The sequence below is a fragment of the Haemorhous mexicanus genome, chromosome 2, assembly GCF_027477595.1.
Source record: "Haemorhous mexicanus isolate bHaeMex1 chromosome 2, bHaeMex1.pri, whole genome shotgun sequence".
Lineage (NCBI taxonomy): Eukaryota > Metazoa > Chordata > Aves > Passeriformes > Fringillidae > Haemorhous > Haemorhous mexicanus.
The window spans coordinates 100,464,153-100,477,425 of NC_082342.1; the positions used below are offsets into that span (position 1 = coordinate 100,464,153).

The window sequence follows — 13,273 nt, forward strand, 5'->3', positions numbered from 1 at the left end:
TAGTTTATCAGGGAAAGATTCCAGTGAAGCAATTCTGAAAGCAGATGGAGGGATATGTGCATTTATTAGTCAACCCTTTATTGAAAATACATGGTCAAAATTTTGTTCTCCTTCACCCAACCACAAAAATAATAAGAAACAGGTAATGCTGTATATTAAAAAAGAACTGCAACAAAACAAAACAATGAAAAAAATCCCTAAACCTGAGCTTCATTTTGATTAGTTATTCACTAGAACTGCTTTGAAGTAAGCACTGCAAACGACTGCAGTTAATTCATTAGCTGTTGCTCTATTCTTTCCTCCAAAGTCAAAAAAAAAAAAAAAAAAAAGAGAGAAAAAAATTATTCAGAGAAAGTTTTATAATCAGAGCATTTATTAGGTTTGGATGATTCCAGCCACCTTTTGTTCTAGAAATAGTTTTAAAGCTTTTTTAAGTCAATCTATACTGAAAAAAGTCACTCACTTTGAAATCTTGCTTCAAAAACTAATTTCATGGTCTGTTTCCATAACAACGTAGGTTATTTTTGCCAACTAGTACTCGTATAATGAAGCATAACATCTTTAATCAGATTGTATGCACTGCTATCTGAGATTGTTTAGAGTGATGTGGAGACACACTAACTTAGAGCACCTGATTTGTAGGTCAGTTCCCGTTAAGAATTTTTATGATCAGAAGATCACATGTATTCCTCACCAAAAAAGCTTCTGAGATTTATTAATTAGTGATGAGATATACAGCATACAATTATAACATTGTGTACCTAATTTATTAATTTTGAAACTTCTTGTTTGCCAATGGAATCTTTTAAAAATGCTTTTCATATTGTAGAGGAGCAACCTTACCTTCAGCTCATCACTAACACAAACCTTGTAATCTCCTTATTCGGCTACATATTTTTATGCATGTGTTTGTATTTTCAACAGGAGATATAAAAGCAACTTGATACCATTTACTTGCTATTTAAAGAAAATCTAAAACCAGGAAGAGCAAACCATGCTTTTTGTAAAAGTAAGTGGACAAAAAATGTCTACAGAATGTGAAATTAAGTTTCTCTGTCCTTTCTGCATTAAATCTAATAGCAAATGTGATTAGCTATTATAGCAAGATGAGTGCTATAGGTTCCTAGTCATTCAGCTCACAATATTTTACTATTTTTAATTTAATAATAAATATTCTTTTCCTAGACTTTCACATATATTTTCCCATGTCTAATTTCCTGTATCCCCTAATTAATAAATGAAACTTCCTATTATTAGATTGGATGAATGTATTATTTATTAAAACTGGATTCTAAAATAAGACTGAGTTAGCAGAACTGATGTTCCTTCAGTGAGGACAAATAAAATCTTAACCCAGAATGCTTTCTCAGGGCAAGCTTACCCCCCCCACTGACTAATTAAAAGATGAAGGCTAAAATCCAGAACATAAACAAATTTGGGAAAAAATTAGCTATGTCATTATCCAAGGAGTAAAAAGGAGTCCAATGAGACTGGAAGAAGGAAAGAACTGAGTTGTAAAGACCTGCTCCTTTGTCTACACACAGGGGCACACACAGACACACACATGCACACAGAGCCCCCATAAACAGAGCTTTCCTTTCACAGCACTTTTCCTTTAAGCACCTTGGTAGTATTTACATTTGCAAAGCTCCCAGTATTCCCAAACCTTACCCCTTTATTTTTTCAAGTTTTTGCTTCAGCTGATGAGAACAGGAAAAGAAGGTGGCATGTTTATTGCTGGCAGACAGTTTGGAAATTCTGAGTAAAGAAGCCAATCAAGGCAGAAGGATTATAACAATCAAAGTAGAAAATTTGCATATTTAGAGTATGGTTACTGAGAAATAACAATGCTTTGGTTGTGTAAATCAAACCCTCAGCAAAAGTGAAGGGATTTGCATATCTGGGAGAAATCTGTCATGTTATGCATCTGTAACTGCATTCTAATTAGCAGAAAGCACTAGCTTTTAATGGAATATTAAATATAAGTGCTAGTACTATTTTTATTTCCTTGTGAAATAACAGACTTAGCTTGTTTGGGGCCTGATGAAAACAGGTTTTCCTGCCTGTAGGAAGCAATACTATTCAAAACGACCAAAGATACATTCATCATGCCATACAGCTACAATTTTTAAGATTGAGATCATGTAAATGTTCAAAGAGTTCTTTATTACCAATTGTGTTCATCCTTTCTGTCTATAGAAAGTGGTTTAAAGTAGCTCTCTTGAGAAAGTATTGCACAAAACAGATGAAATTTTAAAGCCACCTCTTCAAATCTGCATAATATATCACCTTGACTTCATTTTAAATTTAGTGAATGAAGAAAAATAAGCTGGACTGAAAAGTCTCAAAGACAAAAATCCTAAAAAAGTTCCTGCTGATGGAATTGCTGTAACAATTTTCTATTATCTATTAAAATCAAGCAAAGTTAACAGTAGGCCCGGAAATTTTGTAAAAAAATAAAGAAAAAAAATTAGGTGAATTATCCTTTAAAAATTAGCATGTGACAGTATATTTGTACCATTCATGCATGGAAAAAATACTATATTACTTCAGGTTAATGTTTATTTCCCCTTTCCTCTCTTGTGAATGATTCTCAGCTGTCTTTTAGATGTAAGCTTAAGGCTGGCTGACATACCCCAGCCACTACTTGCAATCAAACTGCAGGTTGATGTTGCACTGAAAAGTAAGAGAGAATCTATGCAAGCATATTCAATCTACAAAATATTACTAATAATGCATATTTAGAGGCATTATCCATTTCCACAGATAAAACATGGATGAAACTCAGTAAGATGCTTTGAAGACCTGGACACTCCTCATATGTTGAACTGGCGAGCACATCGCAGTGTGGGTATCAGGGTACTTACCATCCTCTGTGGGCACATAGATATTCAAATACAGACAGTCTTCATTTTGATCTTGAACATATGTCACCACAGTATCCAGATTGGCTGTAAACCAGACTGGCAGCATATCGTTGAGCAGCGACCTCTCATCCAGGTACTGCGGGCAGACAGCGGCAAACTGTGTGGCGTTGCGGACACCCGTCCAAGACGACGGTGGCTCCGGGGGCTGAAATCGCCTTTCTCCAGTCGGAGGAGAAGCATAAGGAACACCCAAGTACTGCTCCACTGGACCAAGGATCTCATTAGGCAAAGGTGTTCTTAAACCACGTATTTTGCCATAATTCGTAGTAACAACTGGGTATTGTGCTTGGCCATCAATGAGAGTAAATCTTATAGCCAGTGCAGTTATCCACAGGAGGAAGTTAGAATTCAACATGACACACACTGGTGTGAAGATCAAAGGCAGCCATAGGAGTCCCATTGGTTTCGACATTATTTAAATCAACATCAGCAGGGCTCTTTTTTCCACAGCCAGGAGAAATTACTCAGTCAAGGAAAATGAAAACTAATAAAAAAGTAGTCAAAAGTAGATGAAGTGAGGGAAAATGTATCTTTGTTCAGGCAACAAAAAAACAAAAGCTGATGTGTGGTAGGTGCCTCAGCTGACTGGCTGTAGACAAATCCCAATGTCAGAAGAAACAAGGGAGTGTTTGCCCCTAAGGCCCATCCCAGACTTCAGTGTTGAATTAATCCTGGCAACGCAGAGCACTTCCCGACAAGTAGAGCGGTGAGATATCCGCAGTTATTCCACTGCCCCAGTGAAATGGCTCCTTTCAGGGAAGTCCAGCCCACTCAGTCAGCCTGCGGCCAAGAGAAAACAAACAATTCAAATCAACAGACAAATTTATGTTGGCATAAACCTTAAACAAAATTTTTAAATGTTTTTATAAAGTACCAAAAATTACGTTCACACACTACTCACATGCCAAGGCCCAAAACTCTTTCATGAACTTTAGACATCATGGTTAGCTATGTGTTTCCAAAGATATGTAAGTTAAGAGAGCTAAACTTGAAGCCATAAGATTATTCCACAAAACAAACGTTTCTGCTTCTCTATATGCTTCCAAACCAAACCACAGCCTAAAAACTTCTGATTTCAGGAAGAGTATCAAATTCAAGTGCTAGCTTGAGGATATTCTCTGCCCTAAATAAACCGAATCTTCTTTTAAAACCTATTTGCACTCCCACAGGAAACATTCATTATTTTTGTTTCCTGTATTGGATAATCCCTTTTTGCTATGACTTGAAAACTACAGAATATTTTTCACAGACATGACTTCTTTTCTGTATGACAACCTAATTTACCTTCATCTAATTCAGAAATTCCAATTAATGCAATAAATAATTAGTTCAAATCAAGTGTGTGAACAGTCAAAATGAGATACAAAATTATTGATTTTCATTTTTTTTTCTATGTCTGACAGAACAATGGAAAGCCAAAAGAAAAAAAAAAGCATGCTACAATCTCTGAAGTCAGCTTTTGGCCCACATAGTGTTACAATTATGTAACATTACCTGCTTGCATTCTCTTACTTTTTATTTTTAAATAGAAAGAAATTTTTACAATAATTCTGAGAATTTTTAATGAAATGCAAGTTACCTGCATGTATATGCTAACCATTACAAGTGTACAAATAAACACACATCAACATTCTATTTGCCTAAAGAAATTAAGAATTTCCTTTTTAGCCATTACTCAACTCAGAAGCAAAGACAATTCCACAGGTAAAAAAATTCCACAAGTAAAAAATTTCTTGTTATAGGAAACTGACACTGATACCTTATATTTGGTAGGATGAACTCACATGCATATATCAAAATTATATATAAGTGGACAAGCAGGTCCTTTTTTCAGTCAGGAGTCAGACATAGAAAATAATTTGAATGACATTTTATTCTCTCAAAACTCCTGGAACTCTTCAATTATTTCATTTTAGCACTCTTACCACAAAACTGTTGAAACACCAGAACACCAGAGGCCAGAAAAATACCAGATACATATTACGTGTGATGGACCGAAATTTCTGCTGACATTTTCTCTAGGACTTCCAATTTGAGCATCATTTCTGAAGGACAAATCATTAACAGCTCTAATTTTCATGTCCCACCAGGGCCATCAGTCCCTGAGTTATGCTGCAGGAAGCCCTATGCCCAACCCCACCCCGGATCTTGGCCTCACTGGGTCCCCAGGTAGACCTTGGACCTGACTCCTCACCCTGCCTGACCTAACAATTATTGGGTTGTGGTAGTCTTGCCCGTGTTCTCAGCCCACCCTCAATGGGGAGCCTTAGAAGTTCAGAGTCTTGCCCTGCCAGCTGTGCAGTGCCCACAGCTCCTGGGTCATCCTCTTCCATGGACAGCCCCCCTTATCTGCTCCCTGAGACTCAGAGTGGTCAGCCAGCAATGGGTCTCTCGAAATTCCTTCTCAAGTGTCACTTTCCCTTCTGAGTTTTGCAACCATCTTTAACAATGGAAATTGGCAGCAGGTGGTTGATTTTGAGTAGCATTACTCTTGCTCTGTCCCATCCTGACTTTGGCACACTTTACTGATCATGCAGCACAAATCAGATTTTCCAGTTATATCCAATTGAAGATTTAATCTGTGCTTAGGGAGGAGCAACAGATCTTATTCCCTTGACACCCACACTGCAGAAGTTTGTAATGACATTCTAAGAAATGTGGAATGCAGCACTAAGAAAATTTACAAGGTGGAAGGAAACATAGTGATCCAGATGATGAAAGATGGATAGTGAAAAAAATTTTCTGGGCAAACAGCAAGAAAAAAAAGAGGAAACAAAACAAGAAAAGAAAATGGGAATGACAAATAAACAAGAGTGAACACATTACCATCAGGAAGAGAACCAAAAATAACAGCATGAAGGAAATACTCAGCTGATACACCAGAGAGAATACGCAATTGTAAAAAATGTAACATACTAAATAGTATGGCTTCTTTGGCCAGCTGAATACATGCTGGCTCATATCCAGCCAGCTTTCAAACAGCACCCCCAAGTCCCCTTCAGCTGAGCAGCTCTCAAGACACTGTTCCCCAAGCCTGGAGCATTGCACGGGGTTTTTGCAACCCAAGTGCAGCACCTGACCCCTGGCCTTATCGATCCTCAGAGAACTGGTCTCAGTCAATCCAGCCTGTCGATTTCCTTTTGCAGAGCCTTCCTATGCTCCAGCAGATCAATAGTCCCATCCAATTTAGTATCATCTGTGAACTTACTGAGGATGCATGCAATGCCCTCATCCAAATCATCAACAGAGACATTAAACTCGCCCCAATACTGAGCCCTAGGGAACACCACTCCTGACCAGCTGCCAACTGGATTTAACTCCATTCAGCACCACTCTCTAGGCCAGACTACCCTGCCAGTTTTTCACCCAGTGAAGACTGCACCCATCCAAGCCATGAACAGACAGTTTCCCCAGGAGAATGCTGTGGGAGACAGTATCCAGTGCTTTACTGAAGTCTGAATAAGCAAAATCCACAGCGTTTCTCTTATCCACCAGCCAAGTTACTTTATGACAGGAAGAGATCAAGTTAGTCAAACAGGATCTGCCTTTCATAAACCCATTTGTGAGTATCATCTGGGCCTGATTCTCTGGATGCACACAGCATGTGATGGCACTCAGGATGATCTGTTCCATGACCTTCCCCAGGATCAAGGACAGGCTGACAGGCCTGTATTTCCCTGGGTCATTCTTCTTGTGGATGGTCATAACATTTGCTAATTTTCCATCAACCTGACCTTCTCCAGTTAAGCAGGACTGCTGGTAAGTGGTTTAAAGCAGTTTGATAAGCTCTCTCACCAGCTTCCTCACATGTATCCCATCTGAGCCCATAGACTTGTGTGTGTCTAATTTGCTATAAGTAGCAAGTCACTAACCATTTCCTCCTGGATTAAGGGGGCTTCACTCAGCTCTCCATACTTTCCCAGCTTCCAGCTCTGGGAGCTGTGCATCCTGACAACAACTGGTTTTGCTATTATACTGAAGCAAAGAACCCAGACTGAGGCAAGGAAAGCAAAAATATCTTGTTTAGGCAAGAAAATTAGGCAGAAAATATCACACACTTCAGTTTATCGACATTACTAGAGGAATGACCATTTTCCTAAGGTTAGCTTCACATGTGAAATGTATGCACGCTCATACACAAAGACACAGAAAGTAATTTTCAGTAATAATATTGAGAGGTAAGGAAGAAGGCATGCTGCCTAATAATTTGTGAACTGTGACACCTATGATATGATGTTAGATACATAATTGAAAATGTTGGAAGATGTAAATAGAGAGTCACAGATTTCAATAAGGGATTAATCTTAAATAGAAAACTGCAAACGATCTAGAAAGGTTTTTAAATATATCAAAACTAGTTTGATGTTCAATTATATGTATACAGTCAGCTATTTAATATGCCTTTACATACTGAGTCTACAGGAAGACACATACTTGTCATGCCTTTATTTATTATCACTAATAGTGTTGTACTTTTTTCATATTTTTATTTACTGCTTCAAGTGTTAGAAAAGTGCATACAAGCTGCTTGCAAAAAATTCTTAGCTGGAAGTATCACTCACTCAAAGAATCGAAAATAATCAATCCAAATCAGAATATTCAGATCAAAATGACAACTTCTGGCAGCTCACCATACAGAGAAGTCAAGGAAGATCTGAAATCAGATACGATCACACACATTGATTTTGTTATTGGCAGAGGAATGTAATTTGAGGCTAATGAGACAGTTATGGCCTTTGAAGAAAATGCAGATTGAAGTTAACATGGATGTGTGTCTGGAAATACCACTTGATCTTGTTTATAAATCCGTGCCCCGAGACACTCTTAGAGATGCTTAAATAGTCCATGAATCAAGCCTTCAGGGCTAAACTGATGGTTTCCAAGAACTGCAGTTACCACTTTTTCAACCTGAGAAGATTGTCAGTAGCTCTACACTTATTCTGTAGCTGCTAGGGAAATAGAAGACATGGCTTAGAAGTCATCTTTGCTCCAGTGTAGAACAGAAAACTAAAGTGACTTCAGGTTTTTTTATGATCCTCTTGTTCAGGTCATGACCAGTTACAAGAAACTAAGCAGAAATATAAATTATATCAATTTATACAGGAAAATGAAGACTCCACAGATATCCTAGGATTTCCCGGGCTTTATCTAATACAACTAGTGTAGAACAGTACATCTCAGCTTTCAGTGACTGACCACTTTTATTCTCTGGCCCTCCCTTCTGCTCATGTTCCCAAGGGGGTTTTTGGGCATGCACACAGGTCTGACCTCAATAGAGAGTAAGGGTTAAAGATTCACATCCCTTTCATTAGACAGACATTCTGAAAGCATACAGTGAGCTTGATTGGCTGAAATGTAAGAGCAACCAGCTAGTCGGTAGAAAAAACTGACAAATGATGTAAACCATAAAATTTCAGATTCTCCTCATACTAACATTTTGCTAAGTATTTAATGTATTTTCAAGAATATGGAGATTCAACAAATATTTTCTTTACCAAGAACATGAACTGTTTTTTCTTCTTTCCATTCCCTTTGTCCCCTTGAAATAAGTAATTTTGAAAGTTATTAAGTGGATATGTATGACTTGCTTTTTGGGTTTTCTTTGATGCTTTGTCTTATGTCTGTGTGTGTGTTTGGTTGATTGTTTTTAAAGAAAAGCAATTAGAATATTATCATATTGTAACATATAGAAATCTCTATAATAAAGTAATGTTGTTATATGATACTGTAAACAAGAACTATTCAAGGCATAGAAATTTTTGAACATGCCTACAGTATTAATTTTTAGCAATATGTCCATATAATTTGAAAGATTTGCCGAAAACTAATCACACTGATGTCTTCTGTAAAAGCTCTTCCCAAAGCAGGTTTAAATACACCTCTACCTCATAATCAGCACTACACCCTCTGAATAGTCATTGTCTTGAAATGTTCATTCAATAACAAAAGAGCAGTTTTTCCAAATATCAGTAAATGCACACTGGGTTTATCTACTATCTTTCAACTTAAACAAACAACCCAACACAGTTAAAAATTCTTTAGGGATTGATTTCTGAACTTCTAGAACTTTCTTGATACACTGAAATGAGCTAAGCTTCATTTTTCCTTATCCTACATAAAGTCATTCCAAAATATCAGACAAATAATAGTGAACAACACAAAGGAACACCAATCATTACATAATGTCCACCTTCTAGACTGGATTACTTAAAAAATTGGTAGAAAGTTTATTTACAGAAACTGGCCAATCATAAGATATTTTTGAATCTCAGAAGTTTAACTACAGCGATGACTGGCTTCAAATTAACCTGCAGCTAAGTTTTACAAGAAATTCTTTTTCCTATGGCACGTATATATTTATTTTGTTGCATTTTTGTAAGCATTTTCCCAACTCAAATGGGATAATTATTATTAAATTATTCTTAAAAATACACACAAATACACAAGACACCCTCAAAGCAAAGTAAAACCCCCAAAGTTTAGACTTCTGATAATCCTAACTGTAGAGGACCCGATCTAAGTGTGTTTTATCTCAAATATTATGAGCATTGCTACAGGAAAGGCGTCCAGAGGAGGGGTGGGGCAGTGCTGTCCTGAGCCAACTCCCTGCTCTGCCTTAAGACTTGTACTCATTCTCCTTCACCCCAACTCAGTTCCTGGGGAAGGGCTGGCTGTGCAGGGGTGAAAAAACATGTAAAAAGCCTAATTTACATTAGAGGCATACAGACTGCACCCCCTCTCACTTTCTGCTCTCTTTCTATCTCTTTCCTTTAACTAGTTGCCACAGTCAAGACCACAACTGTTCAATAAAGCAGAAACCCTGACACATGGTCTGGCATCTTTGTTCAGCCCGAGGAGAACTTACAACAAACAGGATGCCCTGTACTGTGGGTCATGACACTAATTTAGCATTATAATCTAGGGACGAGTATCTGAATAATGTCTCACAGAATCACAGAATTATTTAGTTGGGAATTACAACTCATTAATTCACAGTCAAAAGTTTCTTTAAAATTTAAAGTTTAAACTGAAAAGAAAGTGATACAAATTTAAGAATTACGATGTACCCTTGATTAAAGTGAAAATAAATGCCAGATATACAAACATCAGGATTGACCTTGACGTTGGTCTTAGTTGTATGATTAGAAGTCATGGAAGACAAAGGTAGATTTCAAAAAAAATTTTAATATGGAAATAAAGACCAAAGAGCAATACAATTTACATACAATCATTGAATTAAACAGGTTTGGGTTTTTAAAAAAAAACAACATGTTGCATTTACCCTTCTATGAATTTCTCCAAGTGAGAGAAATAGGCTCAGGCTTGGATGGTGTCAGTAGATCCCTCAGGTTAGAAACTACAATCACCATTTACTTTTCAGAAAATGGGTACACATTTCTTTCATATCATTGTTTCTTGCCTGGAGCTACCACTCTTATTCAGAATATCTAAATCTCATACACTATCAAAAAGAACAATGCAATTATAGGAAAAAGCTGTGTGGTCCCTACACTGTTTTTGAAAACAGCAATTTTTTTCAATACTAAAAACAATTTGAAAAGCAAGCAGAGGAAAAGAAATCACGTGATCATCACTCCTTTCCAAGGAAAAAAAAAAAAAAGAAATTAACCTCAGCATTCTCAAAAAATCAGCTGTTTCGATCTAATTATAAGAGGTGGTTGTTGAAAAATCACAGATATGGTTTACCTTATTTTTTTCTGTATTTAAAAGTATAAAAAACTGTATGGCCAGAAAGACCCAAGAGTAACTAGGAATGCTCAGTTAAGATAGTTGCACTTATCTCACTGACTTTTTGAACAGTAATTTCTACAATTATTACATATAAGTATAGAAGAATTTCAGTGGTTAGACAATTTTCATGATACTTGCTGCTTCTTAGGAGAAATTGATGATGATTGCAAATAAATATAAGGTTTCAATATTAAAAGGGAAAAACATAAACTCCTTACAAACGCAAGCCTGAAATAAGTAATAATCCCAAAATTACAGGTGTGGTCCATTCAGCTCAAATTGTGATCTGAATTTAAGTTTCCCATGACATTAGCTATTCAATTGTGGTGTAATTGCAGCTGTGAAGTCTTAAGAAAATGCTACATTTCTAGTGCATATTCTAGGGAAATGTACAAAAGTAGCATCAGTGTAGCACAACCGATGGCATTCTTTCCAGCTTTTACTTCTGATATAACCTTGTAAAAGAAATGTAACACACTCTGGGTCTCTCTTTGTCTCTTTTATGCACCTCTCTTTGCTTAAATTCAGATGTCTTACTACAGAAATAAAAAGATTATGATCAGAAACAGAATGTTCAGCCCTGAGTTTCTTTAAGGCAAAAGTTCCTGTAAAATCTCTTACGCTTGGAGCAAAGTACTGATTTATGGATATGAAAAAAATATAATACATGCACACAAAAATCAGTATTTGATACATTAGGCTTACAGAGTATGCCTTAATAAATTGAATAAACCCTCAAAAACACCAAAGTTCTTTACTCACTACCACTTCAAGATCTCAAAAAAAAAAAAAAAAAGCATTTTTAACATGGAATGAGTCTTAACTCCTCTTCTGTAAGAAAGATCAAATGACTGAAAAGAAAAATTCTTAATGAAATCTAACAGGTTTTGTCTAAATATTATACAAAGAAACTCACAGGTCTCAGTCCTTTCTTGTCTTCTCCATTGAACTGAAGTGCATGCCTTTGTCAAGGATGAAAGAAACTACAACTCTTGTCTGAACCAACTGAGAAATTGTCTAAGGGACTGATTGATATGCAATTTAATCTCTTGAGGCTATTTAATGATTAGAATTTGATATCTCCCTCTAGGCATTCTAGTCTCAGAAGAGGATACATTAAAAATGTTACAATAACCAGAAACAGGGTGGAAAAGTAATTTAAAACAGCTGGGCATGCGAACACATGCAAATACACGCACACGCACACAGACACACCATTAATATATTATATGACCAAAAAAAAAATGCTGCTTTATTATACATATTCTTAGGACTTAATTAAACAGGAGACACAGGCAGGACATTTTCATTGCATTACCTGGTTCAGTTACCAGGTAGTGATACAGCCTTCATTCATATGATAATGTCACAATTATACATTCATTCTGGAAATGAGGAAGTTGAGTGGCTACCCTCATTAACCTGAAGAAATCTAAACCCATTGCTCCCTCTTCCAAGTTACAAACATTAGCTTTCAAAAAAGGTTGGGATAGCTATGAGGACTCGGTGAAGCACTCTCCCTGAACCAAAAGACTTCACTCTGAGTTTTTTATCCTTTGACTATGAGAAAACCCTACCATTGGATTTAAATAAAGTACAAATTTTCTTGGACAGGTAATCTCAATTTCAAGCAAGCCTTACATAGTTCGTAGGACCATTATTTCTTAAAATAAAAATTTTAACTGGAGATTATCTTTACTATGCTTTTACATCATCAAATTGATTTATCAAGTAAATCTTCCCCTTAGGTTTTCTTTATTTATTTGAAATTGGGCAATTTCACCAGCACAAGGACAACTGTTCTCCAGCTTCCCTTCCTGTATGTCTCTCCTCCTAACTTAGTGGGCTTTCACCTGCTAAATGTTGTCTTGAACCCCTTAAATTTAAGACATGAGAGAACATGTCTCAGCAAAATAAGTCTACACAAAATATTGTGAAAAATGGGATCACAAGAATTCCTCACTAGATCAATGTTGCTAGATCAATGAAGCTGGTGAAGGGGCTGGAGCACCAGTCATAGGAAGAATGGCTGAGGGACCTGGGGTCATTTTGCCTGGAGAAAAGGAAGCTTAGGGGTGGTCCTTGCTGTTCTCTACAAGTACCTGAAAGGATGCTCTAGCAAGATGGAGGGCAGTCTCTTCTTCCAAATAACAGGGAATAAAACAAGTGGAAATGTTCTCATGTTGGAGTGGGGGAAATTCAGATTAAATATTAGGATTTTTTTTTTCACCAAGAGGATTGCTAAGCACTGAAACAGGCTGCCCACAGAAGTGATGGCATCACCATCCCATCAGACATTTGAAAGGCATGTGGATGTGGCACTTAGGGACATGGTTTAGTGGTCAATGTGGCAGTGCTGAATCTTAGAAGTCTTTTCCAACTAAAAATACTGTATTATTCTATGATTTTAAACAACATTAATGAAACCATTCCTGTGCTGCCTGCTGCCTTCCCCTCTTCCCTGCAAATGCAGTTTAAAAGCTTGCCTAGAAGAGAGACTGTGGCATAAACTCTGCTTAATGTCCTGTTTACACTGAATTCAATATGGAAGGATGAAATTCTTAACTTTCTATCTGACACAAGTACTGGGAGCT

General features: G+C 36.8%; 1 protein-coding gene across 1 annotated transcript in view; it reads right to left on the reverse strand.

The window, feature by feature from the left end:
* The window catches only part of NLGN4X (neuroligin 4 X-linked), a 162,984-nt gene that overhangs the window by 108,950 nt on the left and 40,761 nt on the right, over positions 1 to 13,273 (reverse strand). Inside the window, exon 3 of the mRNA XM_059839713.1 lies at positions 2,868 to 3,707. Coding sequence (XP_059695696.1) covers positions 2,868 to 3,339 — 472 coding nt within the window. The 5' untranslated portion in view covers positions 3,340 to 3,707. The remainder of the gene's footprint in view (positions 1 to 2,867; positions 3,708 to 13,273) is intronic.